Raw genomic sequence first — 20015 nt, 5'->3', positions numbered from 1 at the left:
GGACAAAATCGGATTGGCTACCTCCTACACACACGCAAACGTACATATTGCACATTGGTTTTCGCCGAGGAGCACATCAAAGCAAATAAATGACACATAGAAACACTTCACTCTCAACAATTCTCCCTTCATTCTGTGACAGGGGTGTGGTGTGCGAGTTTCTTTAAACCCGGTAACCGGATGTTATGTATGCAGTCCACCAATTGAAACACTGTATAGTCAAAAGGGTTCGTACCTCAGAACCAATTAGAAATCGTTTTATTCGAGAGCACTTGTTATTCATTCGCGCACTTCCTGTTATAGCATATCATAGCGGCACGATATGTCTCTTGCAATGGAGACCAGTCCAAGTCAAGGGAATGGTGATGTGAAACCAATTGAAACGGTCAAGATTCCAGACCGACTTTTGAAGAGGGACCAGGCAAGGTTGGAAGAAGCAGAACGACGTAAAGACATCAAGGAATGTCGGTCAGTTACGGAGGAAAAGAGTGACTTTTTCTCCACCACATTTAACACTGAGAGGGCAACCATCGATGAACTACTATCTATCTGCACCGAGGCAAACCGTGAAAATGCTCCGAAGATTCTGGAAGAGGCAACGGTCAAAACGCAACAGCTGCAAAAGTTTCTTAACGACAGTATAATGTTTCTGACGCCATACGAACTGAGACAGGCCCAGGCAACCTTACAAGCGCTCCTGAGCTCCATATCTGAAAAAAGAGATGACGTTTTGCCCAAAAAGAAGTTTGCCTTCAAATCTCGCAACGTGAAGAGCAAACCGGCCGAACCCCCATCAACCTCCATCACTGATCTTCCCAAGTCGGCCAGCAACCGCGATACAGTCACAGATGCAGCTGTCACTCCAGTGCAGTGCGTTTTTTCAAACGCCGATTCTCAGGTTCTGATTAAGGAAGCGGATGAAATCCAGCAGCGGGACGTGCTGCTGACCCACCTGACGAACTGCAAGGTGAGGCTTCTCGGCTCGCCGAGCACTCTGCATATCAAACATGTTCGTGACTGTGAGATCATGAGCGGGCCAGTGTCAAGCTCGGTCTTCGTGGATCAGTGCACGGACAGCACCCTCGCCTTCCCCTGCCAGCAGCTGCGAACCCACAACACTAAGGACACTCAGATCTATCTTCACGTCACAAGTCGCGCCATCATTGAGGACTGTCAAGGAGTCAGCTTTGCTCCCTTGTCTTGGACATACTCGAACATGGATGCTGATTTTGCACTGTCTGGATTGGACAAGAATCGTAACAACTGGGATCAGGTCGATGATTTCAACTGGCTTGCATTTGATACACCTTCACCAAATTGGACTGTTATTCCTGTATCTGACCGGAAAACCAGTTGGGATGACTTAGTTCCAGCTTCCTCTGAATAGATGGTTATCAGTGTTTGCCTAAAAATTGGGGATGAGCTGCACTCACTTATTCTCAGTCTCCTCCACAACCCAGCCTTATAGAAAATATGCACTGTTGGCATGTCTTCCAATACTAATAGATTTGTATGTTTTAGGCAGAATGTGCATCCAGTGAATGATCAAAATAAAACCTCTGATTACCCAGCCCTCTTGTCTTCTGTGCACAGGGCAGAGCCCTGATTTAGACCAAGCACTTCTGTGCACAAATAAATTAGTTTTAAGCAGTGTTTTTTTTTCAGACACAAGTCAAATCAACCACACAAATTGATTTACCTCAGATACTATGTTCCTAATGCCCAATTATCTAATTTTTATGGCATGTATAAAAAAATGCTTTGTTATATTAAAGACATATAGTAGTCCTGGGTGTTAGGGTTCAGGTTTGCTTCTCTCCGGCAAGTACATGTTACTTTTTATTAGTTATTATTTGTAAGTACACTGTAGAAAGGACCTGTTCTTCCTAGTAGTGCAGTGATGGTAATATGCACGACAAGTTTCCTGAATGTGGCATTGTCAAAGAGTCAGAATGGAATAATTACTATAAGGGCAGACATTCTGTTTCTGAGTAAAGGTGTGACATCTGGAGATTAATCATGCATTAAAAAGTTTCTGTTTTCTTGGACAGAAAAATATGCCCTTTGTTCAGGTTTTCTATTTTCACGGACTTGTATTCCATCATACACTGCTTTTCTTCATAGTAACTGCAACGGCACATGCATTCTTCCATTTGCATTCCGAATTCTGCTGTTTCACTAGTTGTTAATTTATATGCTCTGGCTTTTAGGGTTTATACTGGCATATAAAGATTGCATACGCTCCTCTCTGTGATATGTACTTCTCATGCTACAGCACAGAGCACTGCCACTGAGCTCATGTAAAGAACAGTATCAACTTTTTCCCAATGACGCATGACCAATGTTGGATAACCTGAACCTCATGTGTCCTTAAACATTGTCTCAGCAGTGTTTTGAAGTAGATGCCAAGCAGGGGCATAGCAATGGGAAGGGGTCCAGCACAGAACAAGAGTTACAAGTTACAAGTCTTTTATTGTCAGATGCACAAAAATGACACAGGATCAGACTGGGCACTGAAATTCTTAGGACATGGCTCCGTACAACAACCTACCATAACATTACATAGTATAACATAACATGACATACACTCTGTACAAGTACTCTGAACATAATTTAAAAGTAATAAACACATAACCTCCAAAATATACAATACAGTATGCTAAACATATAACAACCTATACATATAGCCTAATACTTACATATATATATAACATATAATACACATATAATTAACAGTGCTAACCTAATAAACCTATACTAACCTACAGACAACCCAGTGAGGAAGTTAAAGGTAGTGCAATATTTCTGATAATATTACTGCTAGTGCAAACAGTAAGTTGGAAGTGACAGTATATGTAAGTGTAGTGCAAACAGTAATTTAAAAAGAGACAGTGTATGTTAAGTGACGAGTGCAAAGTGTACCCCAGTGGCGCCACCAAGGGGTGGCGAGGGGTGGCTGCTGCCACCCCAAAATCATTCTTTGCCACCCCATTTGCCACCCCTAAAGGCTGATTCATGCTTCCTTACGTAAGCGTAAGCGCAAGCGCAAGAGGCCGCGCAAGCCCCTTGCGCGACCCTTGCGCGACTTCTTACGTCTTGCGTGCGTCGGCCCCTTTTTCTAGACTTGCGTCATTTTTTACGTAAGCCCTTACGCGAGCCTCGCAGCCTGCATTCTATCAACGAATGATACGAGATGAGGTTACTAAAATATTCTGCATGTCTACTCAGTTTTACAGTGCTTCCCAAGTAAAGGTTTGAAAAGAACTTCAAGCTTCAGACTTTCTGTTAGGGAACCTGTTATCTATCTGCAGAGCAAATGTCAGGCTCATACAAAAACATTAACATGAATTACTTGATGCTAATACCTAGCGCGGTGTCTATAGGATTTTCCATATACGTTAGCATTAAGCTAACGTATTTTCTACCACAGTTAAACATGCAATACTATGTGATTGTTTTTAGAAAACGAATGTTACGTGATGAGATTACTCAAATGTAGTCTGCATGTCTGCTCAGTTTAACAGTGCTACCCAAGCAAAGGTTTGAAAAGAACTTCAAGCTTCAGACTTTCTGTTAGGGAAACAGCTTTCTTTCTGCCAGGCAAATGGCAGGCTCATGACAACACGCGCAACCTTTGGGAGCATGAACTGCACCGAGTAAATTTTGCGCAACCGTTAACCCCCAACGCTGTAGCATGCAGCCGCAAGACAAATTTTATTATGCATATTTATTTTAAATATTTAATGTACTCGAGATTTTTTTTAAATTCACAATAGTTGTTGAAAACGATTTTGTAGCAAGATACAGCGCGCTGCTCTTGCTGACATTGTAGCTAGCTCCCCCTCCCTGACGTTGCTGGTGATTGCTATGAGCGATTTGAAGGAAACGTGGAAGACGGAGACCGTAGTAGTACAAGCACTTGGACAACACCTTTTGAACAGCACTTGGACAACATTTCCGACGAGAAAACTTCTAGTGGGTATGTATATCACACAATGGTGAACTCTCAAAGGAAATACATACATATGTTTACTTCATTCTTAAAACTGAACTTACTCATTACGTTTTTATTATTGTTGAATTCACGCTAGCATTGCTAAGCGGGAAAGTTAGCATAGCTAACAACTAATACTGAAATGGTGTGTCAATTTTCAGAGGATGAAACGAAAAACGGAAAAACAGCCAGGGGAGAATGAGAATGAGGAGGAACAGGCAATGAACTGGAAGAGGTGGATAGATCAGGGACAGAACACGCCATGTCAGCGACGGTTCCTGGGCCAGCAGGTAAAGTTACAGAGATAAAATAGATATCCGTGCTATGGATATTTCAGATAGGCTAACATCGGTAATGTAATGGCATCATGTTTCAATATACCAGGAATCCGAAAGTTTGATAGGAATGCCTGAGGATTAATTTCGGTTGAGAAGATTAGGCTACATGTTTTTGGTCATTTGCTCTATCAAAGTGCAATCTTAATTTTATTTTCAAGGAAAAACAAAGCAATCCAATTTCTGCAAATTCATTGCAAATTAATGTATCTGAACTGTTCATGTATTGTCCATTGTTTTTTTTAATGTTTCATTTCTGTTCGTACAGATTTTGTTGAAAATGGCAAGCTTGTGAATATATTTAGGCAATATTCTAAGATGGAACTGTTTAATTGTTTTAATAGTTTAACTATCTATTTAAATGGACCTATTATAACCTGTGCTGTAAATCTGTGCACTGCGCAATAAAGCAATATCAAAAATATTTTTGGGGTGTTGTTCATTTAAACGTCAAAATTAAACTAGAGTAATTGTCAAGGAAAAGTACAGTTATATAAATGGTACTACTATTTAGCTACTGTGAAATAGGCTACTGTATAGTATACATACACATGTAAAACAAGATTGCTTGTTTGAGAGTTGCCATTAACAGTCAAGAGATCAAAATATGTCTGTATACACCATATTACATAGATTTATTAGAATAAATAGTAGATTATTAAATTGGGTTAGGTTTTTGTTTTTTTTTGTATGCCACCCTAAGATTTGCTGTGGCCCCCACTGGCCACCCCTGGAATAATTTTCTGGAGGCGCCACTGGTGTACCCATGTCCATTTAGCAGGCTGATGGCCCTCGGGAAGAAACTGTTCTCCAGTCTGCGTGTACGAGACTGGATGCTACGATACCGCCTTCCAGAAGGCAAATTAAATATGTGTCACTTATGGGTGTGAGCAAACTCAGGTTTTCACAGCTTGCTTGTGATCACTATTTCCTAGCTTCACAGGAACTTTAAATCACTTCACAGGATTTACAGCTTCTGCGGTGAACTGTTTGTTCTTGCGACTGCAAAAACCTCTGCACTACATAGACCCGGAGACCCCTTTAAAGCGGAAGCGATGATTAAGAGTGCTCACATTAAGCGTGCGGTATTGGGCCCCCTTGTCTGCATCTTTTCTTAAGAGATGTTAACTGAGCCATGTGACCAGTGAGGCCAATCAAACATCATGCCAGGAGCTTAGCACAAAGGCTCACCTGCTGGCGAAAGGATTTCTCCTAAATGGGATAACACTGATTAGCAGGGTTTAGGATGACGTACTGCAACTTGGAGTTTAATCATTTGGATCTGCCGTCGTCCTCCTCCCTATACGGGAAAAGGTGCGTTGTTATTGGTGTCAGCCTCTGCCTTGTTGCTGGCCTGAAGTATAATTTTCTTGTCTACTTTTCTTGTTTCATTTTTATAGTTTCAATATTGTTTTCACATTTCTTTTTTGCTGGTCTTCTTGGTTCTTAGGCTGTTGTTCACATTTCTGGATTTCCTGTAGTATGGGTGTACTAAGGAGGTACTCAAGATAACCAAGAGGTTCGCCCTTCCCTGGGATGGATCAGGAATTGCCTGTTGAACTGGCACACCTACACAGTGGGTTTAGGCAGTGCCTTTTCTGACTGAAGTGGAGCAGAGGGACTGCTTGTTTGTTTTGTACCAGAGAACTGAGGCAAAAATCAAGCCTGAGCACTCACTTTTGAGGACTGCAATTTTTAAAAGAAGAATTTTATTGTTTAGCATCTTTAAGTAATAGCCACAATGGCGCTGTTCCTGATTAAATTTGACCTGAAAAAACGGGTGCAATTGGCCCAGATGTTATGGCTGATGTACTGGTTTGCAGTGATGGCTGGCGTGCTGGTTTTCGCCATGGGCCTGTTTTTCAAGATTGAGCTTCGGAAGAACAGCGAGCTGATGGACAACAGTGAAAGCCACTTTGTGCCGAACCTGCTTATTGCCGTTGGGCTTCTGGCCTGCGGCATCAACGCGTTTGGCGGGAAGATCTGCTACGACTCGCTGGACTCCACCAAGTTCGCCAAGTGGAAAGGCATCATGAAGCCCTTCTTGATCTCCTGCCTACTCTTCATGGTTCTCCTGATTCTGACTGCCCTGTTCTGCTTCATGATGCGGATCCCCTTGCAGTTCACACTGGCGGAGGGACTGAAGAACGGCATGAAGTTCTACAAAGACACCGACACGCCCGGCCGCTGCTACATGAAGAGGACGCTGGACCAGATGCAGATGGAGTTCAAGTGCTGCGGCAACAACAACTACAAGGACTGGTTCGAGATTCAGTGGGTTAGCAACCGTTACCTGGACTTCAGTGCCAAGGAGGTCAAAGAGTGAGTGGAATTACCTGTTTGCTTGTAATTCTAACCTCTGTAAATGTTTTCCTTGTTTATCCACTTTGTATGTGCTGTAGTGCAAAAGTGAAAGCTAAAACATACAGAAAGAATGGCATCACTGAGAAAGGTGGGACTGGAGTCCGGTGTCATGGAGCCTCTAGCTTGATGCTCTACAGTACCCTTTGTCTTAATCTATTCTAGTAGTCATTGGCTGATCTTTGAGGTTTTTTGTCTGTCAGACAAACGTTAGAGCCTACATAGAGCATGCATGCATGCATAGGTGGTGAATGTTTTCATTTCTTAACGTATTGCTGAAACATTTGATTATTTGGTATGAAATGGGGGGGTGGGGGGGTGACCGACTTTTCGGTGGCATTTCCTGTGTGATGAGAACCTCATAAAGGGGATGAGGGGTTCAGTTAACCAATCAATCTAAAGTGAAAGCGGTCATTTTCCTGAGGGAAATAGAGAGTTAGGGTCTGATTTCGGGGTGGTGGTGTGTGGGAGGTCAGCGTGCAGTGTAAGTGGTATCAGGCTCGCGAGCCAATTTGGACTTAGCAGATAATCTTCTTGGATCACATTTCCTCGTCCTTCAAGGCTTACTGTCCCTTCCAATCATGCCAAGACCCAGGCGACTGGCTGGGAATAGACCCTGAAATCACCATCATGGCTCATCATGGCTCATCATGGCATGGTGATGACGGGTCATCTTATTAGCACTTCTGGGTAATGAAGACAACCAACTGCCTATTCCTAAGAGTACCTTTTATATTTCCAATACATTTGCAACGGCGTGGTTTTGAGTGGGGCCTTTGTTTTGTTTTGTTCTTTTGGTATTTCGCCGTGACAATCAGGAACATTTCGATCAATGTATTTTGTCATTCTTCACTGTTGATGAGGTGCGCAAATGAGTTTTATAATGGAGTGTTATTACAAGGTTCAGTGCGAAAAGCATGATTGAACTCTACAGTGCAAACTGGCAAACTGGCAAATTAGAAATATCAGCTATTCTAAATTGCAAACAGCAGGTGTTGACAAACACCTCCAGAAAACTCTCTTAACTCTTAACATGCTAACAAGAAAGGGAAACTCATCGAACTGTGAGTGTTAGCCGCCCCACATGACTCCAGGAGGTGATATCTTAAACCAGATTTACAGTTGCCCTACAAGCGTCAGTCATGCTTCTCTCTGGTGCTAAAAAGTTAAGCGGCAAAAGGTAATCCTTGATTACCACAGATAGAGTGAATCGGCATAAACATGCAGTGGGTGATGTTCATTCACACCTCACACAAGAACTGAGTTAAATTATTGAATTATAAATTGAATCAATTATTGATTGGAGACAGTGATTGTCAGTATTGTGTTGACTGAGATCCAATGACGCTTGGCTTTTTTTTTTGCATACACATATACAAATATCTCTCAAATGTTCTCAACTCTGGTTACAAATGGGCCAACTACAATACAAAAAAGGAATCTCAAGACTCTTGCTTTAAAGAGGTTTCCAAATGTTGGAAATCACTCCATATCTTGCTTCGATTCGTTTAACCTCCAAGCCCAAAATCAGTTTGGTGAGGTGACAAATAACCAATGAGTTGGCTTACACTATGGTTGACGAATGTATTGGCAGACTTCAAGTGCAAAGAAGCTCTAAAGAGATATCACCAGGCTCTCCAGCCTTCTGGGTCACTGATAATCTAAAAGGGTTCACTGATAGTCTGTATACACCGCATAGGCTTTCCAGACAGAAGAAAAACACCACTGTTTACCGCATGTGGCTTCTGGTGCACTTTGGTTGCACAGCAGATTAAGACTGTTGGAAAACTTGACCGCAGGACCTCTCACTGACGCCCTTTGCTGTCCGTGGAGCAATAGTACTGTTTTGTGTGCTTTGTTCTTAGAGTATCTGTAGAAGTTGATATGCTATTTGCTGCTGGCCTTTTCCAGTGAAATAAATTCGACACAGTTCAGTGCACCTACGTTTGTACAGGTTCTCTGAACCTAAAGATGTCGAATCAGCAAGACAAAATGCTGTGTACTTATTTCTTTGAGGCTGCTAATGTCAATCAGAAATGGACAACTTGTGTGCCATTTGTAGTTCTCAATGAGATTGAGTGAGACCCAGTTATATATCTTGAGATGACCCTGACCTCTGTCCTCTGTCCTCTGACCTCTGACCTGTGCCTCTTCCAGTCGAATCAGCAGCAACGTGGACGGCAAGTACCTGATGGACGCGGTGCCCTTCAGCTGCTGCAACCCCACCTCCCCCCGGCCCTGCATCCAGGCCCAGCTGACCAACAACACGGCCCACTACAGCTACGACCACTACAGCGAGGAGCTGAACATCTGGAAGCGTGGGTGCCAGCAGGCGCTGGTCTCCTACTATGGTGGCATGCTCAACACCATCGGGGCACTGGTGATCCTGGTCACATTGCTAGAGGTGAGTTGGGGAGTCAGATGGAGAGAAAAGAAGGAGAGAAAAGAAGGATGAAGGGAAGAGGAGGAGAGAAACCGAGTGAGGCTAATAAATGGCGTTTAGGCGGAGAGAGACGGGAAGGGAGACTGTGTAATGGCGGAGTGGATAGCCTGAAAGTGTTTAGGATAAGGCCTTTGGAAAAATAGGAACATCCGTTGCCAAGAGACAATATATGGCATTGATATGCTTCTCTACTTCTATATTGAGAGACCTGAGAATGGCAGACACAGGAAATGTACAGTATACAAGTTAAAGAGTAGGTTAGTTGCTCTTATGTTAAATTAAAAACTAACAGTTTAGATGTACTATATTGAAAATGCAGGCCCCACAGTAGGAACTCAGTGCAACAAAGGTCAGTACACCTTTCATTACTGAGATTCAAATCTTTTTTTTCAATACTTCGTACATCTGCCTTTATTTCTAATGACGGACTCAATCCAGTGTTGCCAGGTACCAGGTCATAGTTTTCACTTTTTTTCTTCTTTAGAAACTTTAGAAGCAGTGTGATTCCGATCATCATGCTGGAATATTCCTTTTCTGCCAAGCTTCTGGAGATTGGGAGTTACCCTGTCAGAACCAGTGTTTTGTTATATCCACAGGCATTCATGGTCCCATCTATTAATGTCATCTTCCCAACACCATTTGTACTCATGCAGCCCCATATCACACTCCCACCTCCATGCTTTTCTGTTCGGGACGATGCATTCAATGTGGTCATCCTGGCTTTTGCAAGTGGAGACATGCTTAAAGACCATGTTTGTGTATTAAGCATAATTGGAAATCACAGGTGTACTCAGTTTTGTTTCAATGATCAGCGGTTTTCTAACTTGTGTGCCAGAGATCACAGATGTATTCACCTTTGTTGCATTGAGTTTCTACTTGAATTTAATGTATCTACTCTGTATGTTCAATGTAGCCTTTCTAAGCTATTTGTTTTTGATTGTTCATAAGAGGAAATAATCTACTTTTCAACTCAGAAAAAAATCTAATATTGAGAGGCGATACAGTTTTGAATCATTTGACATTTAAGTGATATGGCACAGGGGTGGACTCACTTCAGCTGTACACTGCATTTCTTTATATTATGTCCTATAAGCATACATCTGGTATTCTGCTGTCTTATAGATGAGCACAACCACTAGCAGTGGCTTCTTTGGACCTCTCGTAGGCGTTGTTATTGGATATTTACATTTGCATTAAGTCATTTAGCAGACGCTTTTATCCAAAGCGACTGACAGGGTTGTATACACATTTTACATTGACACTGATGGCGCACAGGAGCAATCAGGGGTTCAGTGTCATGTTCAAGGACGCTTCGACAGGGAATTGAACTAGCAACCCTCTGATTACTAAACAACTTCTCTACCTCCTGTACCACTGGCATTTGGTTATATATTCCTTGGCACTGGGCTGAAACAGGTTGGCGCTAATGGTTGACTGCTGCGCACCTACTGGTCAAGCCAGATGTTCCCGAGCGCCACGTGCAATCGTCCCCAGGGTGGCATGTGTGGTAGCAGTAGCTGGGTTTAGACTAATTCGGTCCCCTAAGACCCGCTTGGCACCGTCTGCTGATGTCTGCACAGGCCAAGCCATCCCGAGGAAGAACACAAACAAAGTTGCGCTCTTATGATGCAGAACTTATCCATGGCTTTGTGTCCACACATTGTTTTATTCTTCACTCTTGCATATTTGCACAGAACATGACCAGGATAAAGGTTTGTAATCATGCTATGATATAGCCTGATTCATTGACATTCATCTTCTCATGTCATGTCAACCATTGGTGACGTGTAGCATCAGTGCAATATGCAATGTGTAAATATGCGAGCTACTGCTTCTGAATGTAGCAATACAGCATTTTTAACAAATACTGATCAAATAAGGTTAATTTATACTTATACCCACATTGAGTATTTTTTTAAGCTTACAATTCACTTAAATCATCGTCTACAAAATGTCCCCGAAATGCCTTTTCAGTAGTATGACTAAATCCCTGCACTGAATGCGTAGAGAAATCTCAAGCGGAATCTGCAGGAGTGATCATGTGCAGTAGCAACCAAAGGGACCTTGAACCTGAAATAGTCCAGCTTACACAGGTAAGATGGAGTGACACTGAGGAGTCAGGGAGATCGGAGGGGCGCGTGATGTTTTAATCTGGAAGAGGAGGGAGAGCAGGGATATGTGGGTCGAAAATGCCAGGCCTTTTACAGTCCTAAGTGCAGCAACAACTTGTTGGGCTTGTGTGTAAAAAGCTCTTCATCAAAGATAAACTAATATGGCATTGTATTGTGATGGGATATTCTCTTAACAACATCTGTTGACACCCATGTTTGATTAATCAAATACAAATTACACTACAGTTGGATTAAAATATTATAGGCTTGTTTACCAATGTTTACCCATAGTGTTCATGATTTCAAACATAGGCAATAACATCACATTTTAAAGTTCTACACCATGCATAGATCAAAATAGGCCAAAACTATAGTCCTCATTGATTCGGGGTCTGACAATTATTTGTGGTACCAGCACTTCTGATTTTTTTAGGCTGAGGTTTTTTCATTCTTTTAGCCTCTGTAACTTTGCACAGGTAATGTCGCACCTTAGTGACTTGTTGGCTGTGAAACGTGACGTTTATATGGTTTTGTTGCGGTTATAGAGAGGTAAAGAGTCAGACTGCAAATCTATAAAAATTACAATTGCACTTCTTTCTCTGGCCTGTAGGGGGTGGTGATGATTGGTCTGCAGTATGTCAACACTGCCATGTCCACTCTGGTGAACCCCGAGGACCCCGAGAGTGAGAGCGAGGGCTGGATGCTGGAGAAGACGGTGAAGGAGACCTTCACTGACATCATGGCCAAGATGAAGGCGATGAGCAAGGGGGGGCAGGTAGAAGAAGGGGACGGTGATGGCGTTGCCACGGTGAGCTGAGCAGACCCCGCCCACCTCGAACTGAGACCACTCCCCTTGTCAGGGGGAAGAATGTGAGATATTTATTGCCTCTTCGATGTGAGCACCCACCCTCTAAACACACTGAACACATTGACATGCTTCAAAGCTACTCACTAAGGCCAACACCACACTACGGGTTGCCAGGGTAGGAAGAGAAGCCATTTACAAAAAACTAGAATATTTGTCCATAGGTTTATGCAAATCATGTAAATAATAGAACAAAATCTCATCAATAAAATCTCTCCACAATTCTTTCTTTTGTGTAAAAACTCTAAATTAAACTCTAACATATCTAAATCTAAATGTGTCATTTGAAGATCCTAGGCACACAACCTACTGAAACCTCTGTCCCTACAGTTTTTTTTCTTTTCAAGCATGACAGCTTCCAAGAATTGTGTGTATAAATGTGAATTTGCTCTCTGAATGACTGAATCACTTTGTATTACAATTCCCTTGCTCATATTTTTACCATTCATGCTGTAATGCACAATATTTTTTCTTGTGTTAAACATTGCCCTTTTCTTTTTTATTTGCTTGACATTTGAGTAGATATTTGACCTAAAAAACATATGCTATTTTGAGTTTGTTTAACATCAGTAATATTCCCATTACTAAACATACCTTGTCTTTTTAGGCCCGACTGTTACTAAGCAGCTTTCAGTGCAATTCAGACCTCATACTTTTGATAGATATGCTTTCACACTAACATCGGCTAATCATCTGGAAAAATTATATTTAATCCAAGACTTATTCATTCTCAGCTGTGGGGGGCGGGGGGACGGGGGGGACGGGTTAAGTATCTTTTTTTTTCTGAAAAATGGAACACTTGTAAATACTATGTAATACCGATCTCAAACGTATAAAAGCTCTAAACGAACTGGGCCTAGTTGACTGGTAACTGAACATGTGGGATAATTTAGAAGGTGCTAAATGTTGACTGATATGCAGGGGAAATGTGCAGATGTGTAGGTATTGGGTCGGCATTGTACAGTCTCATTCTTTTTGTCTTCATTTGCATTGGAGGGGTTTAAGTGAACACATGTATTTATCCAAGTCACTAGCCATCTTGGATTGGGCTGTTAGAGATGGGAATGGGGTTTTGTTAGAGACAAACTTTTTTTTTTTTTACACACACCTGGCCATCTTTCCATTTCCCACAGCGCTCGCAAGAGCATCTTGTGTTTTGTGTGATAGTTGGACTCCACAAAATGACACAACAATACTCTTAAGACATCAGCTAAGCAACACAAACAGCGGTTGTTGTTGTTGATTGTTGGTTTTGTTGTTGTTTGTTGTTCAAAATGCTTTGAACGATGGGCTATCGTTGTGCGGAAGGGGTGCAGAGGGGAGTCTTTCAGAAACAGGAACAGAAAACCAGGACACGTGACACACAACAGAGAAGGACATTTGTTGATTGGCAGCTAAACCACCCCACAGACCTCCGCACTTCTGGCCCCTAGAGTTCAAGGTTCAAAGGTCATTGAACAGAAAGTACCCAGGCTATGGCAAGCATCACAAGAGAGTTCCCTCGTATAATTTAATCACACTCTGCCCATTCCCAAAAGCCAGGGGTTGTTTCATCTCTATACCAAACATTCTGTTATTTTAACTGGTGGGTTATCTTTGTAAATAGTGTAGAATTTGGACATATTATACTTTTTTAACAAACAACAAAGACACACTGTTATACACAGAAATTTCACTGTACAGAAATACACATTATATTTATTGTTTTTAATATGAAGGGTGTGTTTGTGTAGAATGTTTTATCTAAATAAACATGAAAATAGTAACAAATACTAGTTTCGACAATTATGTGTGTATGTATGTGTGTGTGTGTGTGTGCAAAAGATCTAAGTGGAGGAGGCCAGAGACTAGTCTCTGTATGAGGTCTCCCTTATCCCATGCGATCAGCTGGCTAATTATGTGCTTATTGCGTCCACGTCCTTCTCAGCACATGACTGTGGCCATTGCACTGGGCAGCTCAATGGGAACTGTGACGCCGAGGGTGGACATCACACTTGTGAGGTCAGGGGTCATGGGCAGTAGAACATGGGCCGCAAACACACACATATGACACACATGAATGACCCGTGCACCCAAATACATCGTCATGCAACTGTGGGGTAGTCTGGTGTTTAGTGGGACTACAGATGTTTTTTAGGGGGTAGAGATGTTGTCCCTGTTGTGTATAAAAGCAACAAAGTTATACTGCCTTTCAACATACTAGTTTAGAGTTTTTTCTTGTATAGTTAAAAATTGGGTCGCAATATCTGACAAAAGTGTCCGGCGGCCATTCTTGACCACACAGGGGTCAACCAGAGGTAATTTCCTCAAGCTATTCTTTGACATTCCTGAAAGCACTGGTTAGAACGTGTCAAAATAAAGTGTAAGTCCTTCTAGTGCCACATAGACGCAGGGTCAAGGCGAGAGAGGGAGGGAGGGAATGAAGAGGACAACTTTCTTTGGGTATTTTCGTTTGGCCAAAGCACATAAACAGCAGCTCATCTGATCTGATAAGGTCAGTAAGCAGCTTTAGCAGCTCACGGCTCAGCGCGGTGGCAGGCAATCAGGTGATGTTCTCTGGGCCGCTGCCACCAGTGTAGACCAGTCCGACAGACTTCCTGTGGGGTGGTGATCTTTGGTGATGTTGGTCTGTTGTTTGTGTAGGTTGGATAAAAAAATTAATTATTAAGACGGACACAATGTTTCAGAGTAAAACCAATGCCATTTTTCTCTGTGTGTGTAGTCGCTGCGCTCTTGTCTTAGAGTTGCCCAAGGTAACCACGGTGTTTGAGGGAAGGGTCATGGTTGGAGCAAAGTGGGATTTCTACCTGTCTTAACTCGGTTGTCCCAGCAACTCGCACGAAAACACAGTACACAAGGTATTTAAGACAATTAAAAGTGAACTGTAGTTACAGTGACCAAGGATAGCAATCCCATACATGTGTACTGTAAAGAAAATCATGATGAGAGTCTGATGTTTTATATACATACAATGTACCTTAATGTACTATTAATCACCTTGCGCCTTTTCCACAGCACCAAGTCATCTCGTGGATGAGTTAAATTTTCACTTAAAAGGATGGGTGTTTAATGATGTCTGCTGCTGAAATGGGGCCACAGGTGGAATTTGGGTTTTCTGAATCTTCCATGAAGACTCCAGTCCTGGACACAGAGAAACAAGCCATAAACAGATCACTGGGTGGCATCCACAAGTCTTTGTGAGGGACGATTTAGGTCAGCAAGCCGTGTCACAAGGGTTACACACTTAAAAAGGAGTGATCCATATGATTACCTAACTCCACGGCTTGCATTCAGGGATTTGACCTAATGAGGAAGGTATGTCCTGGTTTGGAATTCCAGAGACAGGACTTCTCCGAATCAGAATCGGATTTATTGGCCAAGTATGTCAAACAAACAAAGAGTTTGGCTCTGGCTGATGGTGACTCATAAGCATTAGAGACAACAAAGTACATAAGCCCTGTGCTATGCGAACAGCACTAGCCCAATTTTATATATTTTATAAATATATATTTTTTATATTATATTTATTTTTTATAAATATAATTTGAAAGGAAACTGACGTCTGACTGCCACTGCTTGTCACTTTCTTCCTCAGGCTTAATTGGTGTTGCATTTGAATACCCAGGGTCTGAAATGATATATACATACATATATAGACACATACACACACACACACATATACAGCCGCGGAAAAAATTAAGAGACCACTTCAAAATTATCAGTTTCTCTGGTTTTACTATTTATTGGTATGTGTTTAAGTAAAATGTACATTTTTGTTTTATTCTATAACCTACTGGCAACATTCCTACCAAATTTCAAATACAAATATTGTCATTTAGATCATTTATTTGCAGAAAAATGACAATTGGTCAAAATAGCAAAAAAGATGCAGTGTCTTCAGATCTCGAATAACGCAAAGAAAACAAGCTCATATTCATTTTTAAACTACACAATACTAATGGTTTAACTTAGGAAGAGTTCAGAAATCAATATTTGGTGGAATAACCTTGATTTAAAATCACAACTTTCATGTGTCTTGGCATGCTCTCCACCAGTCTTTCACATTGCCGTTGGGTGCCTTTATGCTACTCCTGGCGCAAGAATTCAAGCAGCTCAGCTTCTTTTCATGGCTTGTGACCATCCATCTTCCTCTTGATCACATTTCAGAGTTTTTTTTATGGGATTCAGGTCTCGAAATTGGAGGGTCTCCTAGTTCGTCTTCTCTGATGAGTCCAATTTCACAGTAGGTGCAAGACTCTGTGGCTTGTAGGCCTCTCCAGGTCTCCGTCTAACCATCAGACGACCATGTGTTGGGCAAAGCTGAAAATTGGACTCATCAGAGAAGACGAACTAGGAGACCCTCCAGTCGGCTTTGGTTCAATCCTTATGGTCTTTTACAAACCTCAGCCAGGCAAAGTACAACGTTGTCCCGGAAGAAAAACTTGCTTCCTTTTGCTCTGACAATGTTCCCCAACTCTGAGAAGTGTTTTTTTCCAGCAGGGCAATGCTCCATGCCACACAGCCAGGCCAGTAAAGGTGTGGATGGAGTATCACCAGATCAGGACCCTGTCATGGCCAGCCCAATTTCGAGACCTGAATCCCATAAAAAAAACTCTGAAATGTGATCAAGAGGAAGATGGATGGTCACAAGCCATGAAAAGAAGCCGAGCTGCTTGAATTCTTGCGCCAGGAGTAGCATAAAGTCACCCAACGGCAATGTGAAAGACTGGTGGAGAGCATGCCAAGACACATGAAAGTTGTGATTTTAAATCAAGGTTATTCCACCAAATATTGATTTCTGAACTCTTCCTAAGTTAAAGCATTAGTATTGTGTAGTTTAAAAATGAATATGAGCTTGTTTTCTTTGCATTATTCGAGATCTGAAGACACTGCATCTTTTGTGCTATTTTGACCAATTGTCATTTTTCTGCAAATAAATGATCTAAATGACAATATTTTTATTTGAAATTTGGTAGGAATGTTGCCAGTAGGTTATAGAATAAAACAAAAATGTACATTTTACTTTAACACATACCAATAAATTGTAAAACCAGAGAAACTGATAATTTTGAAGTGGTCTCTTAATTTTTTCCGCGGCTGTATATATATACACACACATATACATATACAGTATATATTTCAGACCCTGGGTAGAAAAGAAGAGTTGTGTTAGCTGAGGTGTGTGTTTCATATAGTCATTGATAATTTTGTTCTAAGCATGTTGTATTGCAATATTGTTAACTGTTTGTGTGTCCCTGGGTAGTCTATATTACCCCTTTGTTAAGCAGAGTTCACGATTCTGGCGAATCAAGCCGATCAGATGACAACCCTCCCTTCAATGCTCCTAAGGCACCGTTTTGATTGTTTGTTTCCCTTTGCAGAGCCAGGACTGTGTATGAACACCATAACGCACACACCGAACGGACGGGGGACCGTGAGGAGCAATTGGCTGAATTTGACAAAAAATGTATTGGATTAGAACTGTAACATTAATATATTTTAGGCTATGTGCTTCTGCTATAATTGCCTTCTGTCTTTATTGTATGTAAATAGCCTAGAATTTCTTGTTTAAATGAATAACATGTTACATCTACATATATATCTATATCTATAGATATATATATATATATATATATGTAGGCTAAACTATATAGCCCATAGGCTACCCTATCCATGCACTTAAAATTAGACTGGAAAAAAGATGACATGGCTTCCATTTGTGGTATATTTACAGCATAAGATAACAATGATGTTAAAAAAGCCTTGCTTTTATGGTTTACCTGATTACTTGTTTTTCTGCCAAATTGAGAATATGTTCATGATGGATTAATTGCATTAAACTTAAACACCCATTCGCCAGCTGTTTTAGCAGTTAAACTGTGGTTATTCAATTGTTTATGTTGTTACTCCAGGTTGTTCCTTTCTGATGCCAAGTTAATTGAGACTTGTTTCTATTACAGGATGTGGTTTCAAACAAAAAGGCTTAATTATATTGCTTTACATAGGAATGATTCCCCTTAAAAAAGAGGAAATGTGTTGTTGCATTGGGCGGCTGCCTGAGGACACTGTGTTATGCACAGACACGTTGCAATGTGGAAGGAGAAGAGATAGAATAAAGCTGAAGTGAAGCACATGGCAGGTTTCTCCGGCTAGAACTTTATTTGTATGATACAAAAATTGGTTTAAAGTGTTGTAACGGTGGACTTATGTCATTTTGTAAGGTGTATTTGTCTTGACTGAATAAATATATACATTGAGGGTTAAAAAAAAAACCATCAGAATCCCATTCATAACCTCTAGAGAGAGAGAGAGAGAAAGAGAGAATAAATGGGATTCTGATGTTTTTTCTTAACCTCTAGAGAGAGAGAGAGACCTTATTCACATAACTTTTCTTACAGTATGTTGTTTTGTTTTATTATTAGTTATTGTTGTTGATGTGTTATTTTGTGTGATTTATAAATTAAACTTCATCACAGGTATGTATGCATACATAAATAACAAAATCAATATGTTGTTCGCTACAATTCGCGGTATGTCTTGGAATGTGTCCCCCCAAGGGGGTAATTCTGTAGTTTTATGGCTCAAAATGATGGAGACCATTGATGTATGAAGGGATTTTGGTGACACTACACTGTTATTGAAGTTATTGAATATGTTTTCCAATAAAAAAATATCCCATCTCTGTGTTGTTGTATAACCAATGGGAGACAATTGATAAGTGAAGTGATTTGGTGACACTACAATGTATAAACTTGATTTATTCGATATTTTTCCCAATAAAAAAATCCCCCAAATTGTGCAAAAGCCTTTTTTTCCCAACGCAAGTGTTGAAGTGTAATTAACAGGAGACCGTTGATGTGGGAAGTGAGTTTGGAGACACTTCACTAAGCCTAGTGAAGCAGCCTGAATATTTTAGTTTCTTTTCGATGTTTCACATTGGAGACGGTCCCTGCGCACCCGAGCCCAATGTTATTTGTATAGCTCGGTTATAATGAAAATTAGGTTATTGCTCATTGTCTATTGTACAGTGTTGTATTATAACCAACAGCACCCGAATGATGTGGATTTCGGTAGTACTACACTGTATAAGAGATTTTTGTAACATATTTTTATGGGCTTACATTTGTCTCAAAAATTTGTAAAAAAAAAAAAAAACATTTGTGAAACTGAAAATTCTGTTTGTGAAAAAAAAAAGCCATCTGTGAAACTGAAAATGCTGTTTGTGAATCGTGACAAATCAACAAACTAATGTCTCGTGATTCACAACCACCATCCAGCAGATGGCACTGTTGTTCAGTGATTTTATTTTCACAAACAGAATTTTCAGTTTCACAAATGGCTTTTTGTTTTACAAATGTAAAATTATATATTTACAAATACACATGTATTTGTAAAAATAACACACAAATTACAGATAGGACATTTGTATTTGTGGATTGCAAAACACGTGTGCAACTCAACTATGTGCATTTGCAGTTATTTTTTAGACAAATTTAAGTCCATATATTTTCGGTGTTGTACGTTGTAAACGGTCCCTAAGCACTTGTCTCACAGCCGGCTGCACAGAGACTAATGTTATTTGTCCAGCTTGGAGGGCTCGTTTTGATGATAATTAAGTTGTAACTCGCTATCTACCTTACTAACGTTGGAGCGGCGTCGTTTTGACGGGTATTATCAAAGTTTCGCTTATGAATTATTGATCCGGGAACTTCGAATATCTTTCCAACTTTACCGAAGTTTTTTTTTATTCTGCACCGTGATGTTGGCTGATGTACCTTCATAATCACGATCCAGTTGTTTCAGCAACCTGTCACAGACTTGCCAAATATTTGTAGACCAGAAACAGTTGTTAGCATGGTTGGTAGCTAATGTTGACAGGAAGTAACTACTACGTTTGGCTTTCAGA

The 20015-nt window shown here is 40.9% G+C and overlaps 2 protein-coding genes and 1 long non-coding RNA gene across 3 annotated transcripts; 2 read left to right on the top strand and 1 right to left on the bottom strand.

The window, feature by feature from the left end:
* Nucleotides 1-322: 322 nt before the first annotated feature.
* On the top strand, nucleotides 323-1570 carry tbcc (tubulin folding cofactor C; the record flags this gene model as incomplete). The annotated part of the gene is made up of 1 exon (XM_080835284.1): nucleotides 323-1570. The coding sequence occupies one exon, from the start codon at nucleotides 323-325 to the stop codon at nucleotides 1385-1387; it is 1065 nt and encodes a 354-aa protein (XP_080691410.1). The 3' UTR covers nucleotides 1388-1570.
* A 4500-nt stretch (nucleotides 1571-6070) lies between these two features.
* prph2a (peripherin 2a (retinal degeneration, slow)) lies at nucleotides 6071-12061 on the top strand (the record flags this gene model as incomplete). The annotated part of the gene is made up of 3 exons (XM_080833885.1): nucleotides 6071-6651; nucleotides 8848-9094; nucleotides 11855-12061. The coding sequence occupies 3 exons, from the start codon at nucleotides 6071-6073 to the stop codon at nucleotides 12059-12061; spliced, it is 1035 nt and encodes a 344-aa protein (XP_080690011.1).
* Nucleotides 12062-13847: 1786 nt separating this feature from the next.
* On the bottom strand, nucleotides 13848-19981 carry LOC308361495. Its single transcript, XR_013968553.1, has 3 exons — nucleotides 19885-19981; nucleotides 15107-15250; nucleotides 13848-14737 (listed from the first exon to the last, which is right to left on the bottom strand). It is a non-coding gene; the product is annotated as an uncharacterized lncRNA (long non-coding RNA).
* Nucleotides 19982-20015: the final 34 nt, after the last annotated feature.

The sequence above is a fragment of the Sprattus sprattus genome (genome assembly GCF_963457725.1).
Source record: "Sprattus sprattus genome assembly, chromosome: 3".
Lineage (NCBI taxonomy): Eukaryota > Metazoa > Chordata > Actinopteri > Clupeiformes > Clupeidae > Sprattus > Sprattus sprattus.
Note: the sequence above shows the minus strand (reverse complement) of the source record. Positions and strands in the feature narration are given on the sequence as shown.